This window comes from Leptopilina heterotoma, unplaced genomic scaffold (genome assembly GCF_015476425.1).
Source record: "Leptopilina heterotoma isolate Lh14 unplaced genomic scaffold, ASM1547642v1 Lhet_92, whole genome shotgun sequence".
Lineage (NCBI taxonomy): Eukaryota > Metazoa > Arthropoda > Insecta > Hymenoptera > Figitidae > Leptopilina > Leptopilina heterotoma.
The window spans coordinates 1,294,943-1,298,800 of record NW_025111199.1 but is presented as its reverse complement, the minus strand read 5'-3'; the positions used below and the strand labels follow the sequence as shown (position 1 = coordinate 1,298,800).

Below are 3,858 nucleotides of genomic sequence, written 5' to 3'. Positions count from 1 at the left end.
TACGTGTTTAGAGAATCGTTCGTGTAAGTCTGTCGTTTGTCATTTGTTTGTTTGTCCGCCATATTGGATCCGCCATTTTAAATGTTGAAAATCTGATGCCAGATTCGTATTCAGCGACCCCAAAAACCCCCGAGTAACGAGTTCCAAGCAAATTCTGTTCATTTTTTATTTTCGCGTCCGCCATAATGGATCCGCCATTTTGAATTTTGCAAATCTGATGCCAGATTCGTATTCAGCGACCCCAAAAAACCCCAAGTAACGAGTTCCAAGCAAATTCTGTTCATTTTTTATTTTCGCGTCCGCCATATTGGATCCGCCATTTTGAATTTTGAAAATCTGATGCTAGATTCGTATTCAGCGACCCCAAAAACCCCCGAGTAACGAGTTCCAAGCAAATTCTGTTCATTTTTTATTTTCGCGTCCGCCATATTGGATCCGCCATTTTGAATTTTGAAAATCTGATGCCAGATTCGTATTCAGCGATCCCAAAAACCCCCGAGTAACCACTTTCAATAGATTTCAATGAAATGAAAAATGTATGACTCAAAGGGTTAAGATTCATAACAGATGAGTTTTTTGGGTAGCTGATTACGAACCCGATGTCAGTTTTCCAAAATTCAAATTGTCAGATCCACAATGGCGGATGCTTTTTTAAATTCATTGGATTTGATTGAAATTTTTTATGTGGGTGATTTGGAGGTTGTTGATTGCGAATCCGGAATCACATTTTTCAAATTCAAAATGTCGGATCTAATATGGCGGTAGAATTTTGCAATAATTGTTCATTTCTACTAGAAACTTGTTACTTAGAGTTCTTCTAGGTCACGAGTTGCATATCGAATGTCATTTTAACAAATTGCAAAACTTGGATGATTTTGTATTATTCTCACTTCACAATTTTCACTTCTTACTTTCCACGCCACACTTTCTACATCCTGCTTTCCACTTTCCTCTTTCCACTCTTCACTTTGCACTATTGTCACTTCTATCGAGCAAAAGTAATGCAATATTGTTGCTGCATGTTGTGTAGGTAAGTAATGTTTAGTTGAATTTTTATATTGTTTAGCGCTTCTAAAGTAAGCATACGAATAGATAACAGACACAACGGCGATTTATCCTTGTTATTTTAGTCCTGTCTATATTATGTTTTTATTATAATGCTCAAATAGTTGGTTGATATAAACGCAGGATTTTTTATTTGTGTTTGTAAAATATTCGACTGTAAGTAACATATAATAGAAAAACGTTTTATTGAGTGAAACAAATGGAAGTCGAATTAGCAGAAATTCCAAGTGATAACGAGTCAGTTGATGGATTGTGCAGCTCCGATGATGATCTTGAAGAGAATGACCTTACTAATAGTAAGGAACGTAGAAGAAATACTGTTGACAACAATGATGTTGATGACGAGAATGATTTTGATGAAGATGACGATTATTTATTAGAAGTAAGAGAAAAATGGAAAAGAGTAAGTAAACCGAGAGCTGATCTACCGTTTACGAAAGATTGTGGGCCAAATATTCCGGATGCGGTATGTTCTCCAATCGAGATATTTTTTTGCTTATTTCCCGAATCACTTATTAATCTCCTAGTTGAACAAACTAATATTTACCTGTTGCAAAAAAGAGGTAAGCAAAAAGAAGTAAATCAAACCGAACTACTAACTTTTTTAGGAATTAACATTTTAATGGGAATTAAAAGACCTAAATCATATCGCGATTGCTGGTCGATGAATCCTCAATTGCATGATCATTATATAAGTGAATTAATGACAGTAAATCAGTTTGGATTTTTTCTTAGCCATTTGCATTTAAGCGACAACACAAAGGAACCTACAAGAGGAAGTCCAGAATATGATAAACTTTATAAGATACGTCCTTTGGTGACAACGTTGAATGAGACATTCAAGAAATATTACTTACCGAAAAAAAACCAGGCTGTTGACGAATCAATGATTAAGTTCAAGGGAAGAAGCAGTATGAAGCAATACATGCCAGCGAAACCGGTAAAACGAGGTTATAAGTGTTGGGTACGTGCAGATGAATCTAGTTATGTTTGTGATTTTCAAATTTATACGGGTAAAACTGCAAGTACAGAAAAATTATTAGGTCCACGAGTCGTGAAAGACCTTACACGAGAACTTGTCAACGGTAATCACCACGTATATTTTGACAACTATTTCACTTCTGTTTGTCTCATGGTTTCGCTAAAAAGTGAAAGGATTTTTGCCTGTGGTACTGTGCAAAAAAATCGAAAGCGATTGCCAAAAAATCAGTTGTTAGATAAAAATATGAAAATAGGAGACAGCGAATTTCAAACATCTAACACCGGAATTAGATGGGTGAAATGGATTGATAAGAAGCCTGTACATTTTCTCTCGAATTATCACAATCCTCAAGATCTAACAACTGTTACTCGAAGGCAAAAAGATGGATCTCTCAAAGAAGTTAGTTCTCCGGTTATGTGCTCCGATTATAATAAGCATATGGGTTACGTAGATAATTCAGACCGTTTAGTACCTGCGTACCAAATTGACAGAAAATCTAAGAGATGGTGGCTACGACTGTTCTGGCATTTTTTGGATCTTTCTGTAACAAATGCTTTTATTATATACAAAGAGAAGAACTTTCAGCCCAGTTTAACTTTAAAAAAATTTAGGTTGGACATTGTCGACAAACTTGTTGCAAAAAACTTACCTTCTACAAAAGGTAGAAAACGGAAAGTAGAAGTTGTAGGTCCACAGAAGCCTCAAATTTCTCTTGAAAAAAGAAGATCAGAGTCCGCTCATATGCCTTTTTACAATCCAAAAGGGCACTACAAGCGTTGCGTATTGTGCAGTACAAAAAAAGATGAAAGAAGGACGTTATGGAGTTGTTCTATTTGCAAAGTGAATTTATGTCTACTTCCTACAAGAAATTGTTTCGCTGATTATCACAAATAATTTGTAAAAGATTTTAACTACTGTGGTTGTATATAAATAAAACAAAGCTTCGATTCCTAAAAGCACATCAAAATTTTAAATACAACAAAAAATTAAAAAACACAAAAAATAAAAAAAAAATTTTAAAACTAAAAAAAATTTAAAAAATACAAAAAATACAAAAAAAAATATGGAACTAGAATTTCGCCACGTCCTCGTCGTTAGTTCCGGGTAATGCTAAGAGCGACAAATAACAAGTAACCTCAAAATATTGCAAATAACAAGACTAACGAAAATGAGCAATTTTAGAAAAACTATTTTGTCCTATTAGATCTGCCATTTTGAATTTCAAAAATTTGATTCCAGATTCGCAATCAGCAACCTCGAAAACGCCCAAATAACAAGTTTCAAGCGAATATAAGGAATTTGAAAAACAATCAGAAAAAATTTTGGATCCGCCATTTTGAATTTTTAAAAACTGACATGGGATTCGTAATCAGCGACCCCAAGATCCCTCCTATTATGAATTTCAAATAAATACGATGAATTCGAAAAAAAATTATCCGCCATTTTGAATTTTTAAAAACTGACCCCAGATTCATAATCAGGGACCCCAAAAACCCCCGAGTAACAAATTTCAAGTGAATTTGGCCAATTTTAAAAAATAAGTCCGCCATATTGAATTCGCCATTTTGAATTTTGAAAATATGGAAAATCCGACTTCAGATTCTTAATCAGCGACCCTAAAAACCCCCTAAAGTGTACTTGGTTACTAAATCTCTTTACTAGAAAAATGTATGCTTCAAAGGGTTAAACAAAATGGAGAAAATACTTAATATATGAAAAATAAAACATTATAACCTCAACCCCCAAAGAAAAAATGGTTGCTTCACACCAATGAAAATAATAAACAAACTCCTCCTATTTTCAAAATCAAT

The 3,858-nt window shown here is 34.1% G+C and overlaps 1 protein-coding gene across 1 annotated transcript; it reads left to right on the top strand.

Annotated features, from left to right (window-relative positions):
- The first annotated feature begins 1,264 nt into the window (after nt 1-1,264).
- LOC122512015 (piggyBac transposable element-derived protein 4-like) lies at nt 1,265-2,941 on the top strand. Its single transcript, XM_043627619.1, has one exon. The coding sequence runs from the start codon at nt 1,265-1,267 to the stop codon at nt 2,939-2,941; it is 1,677 nt and encodes a 558-aa protein (XP_043483554.1).
- The last annotated feature ends 917 nt before the right edge of the window (nt 2,942-3,858 follow it).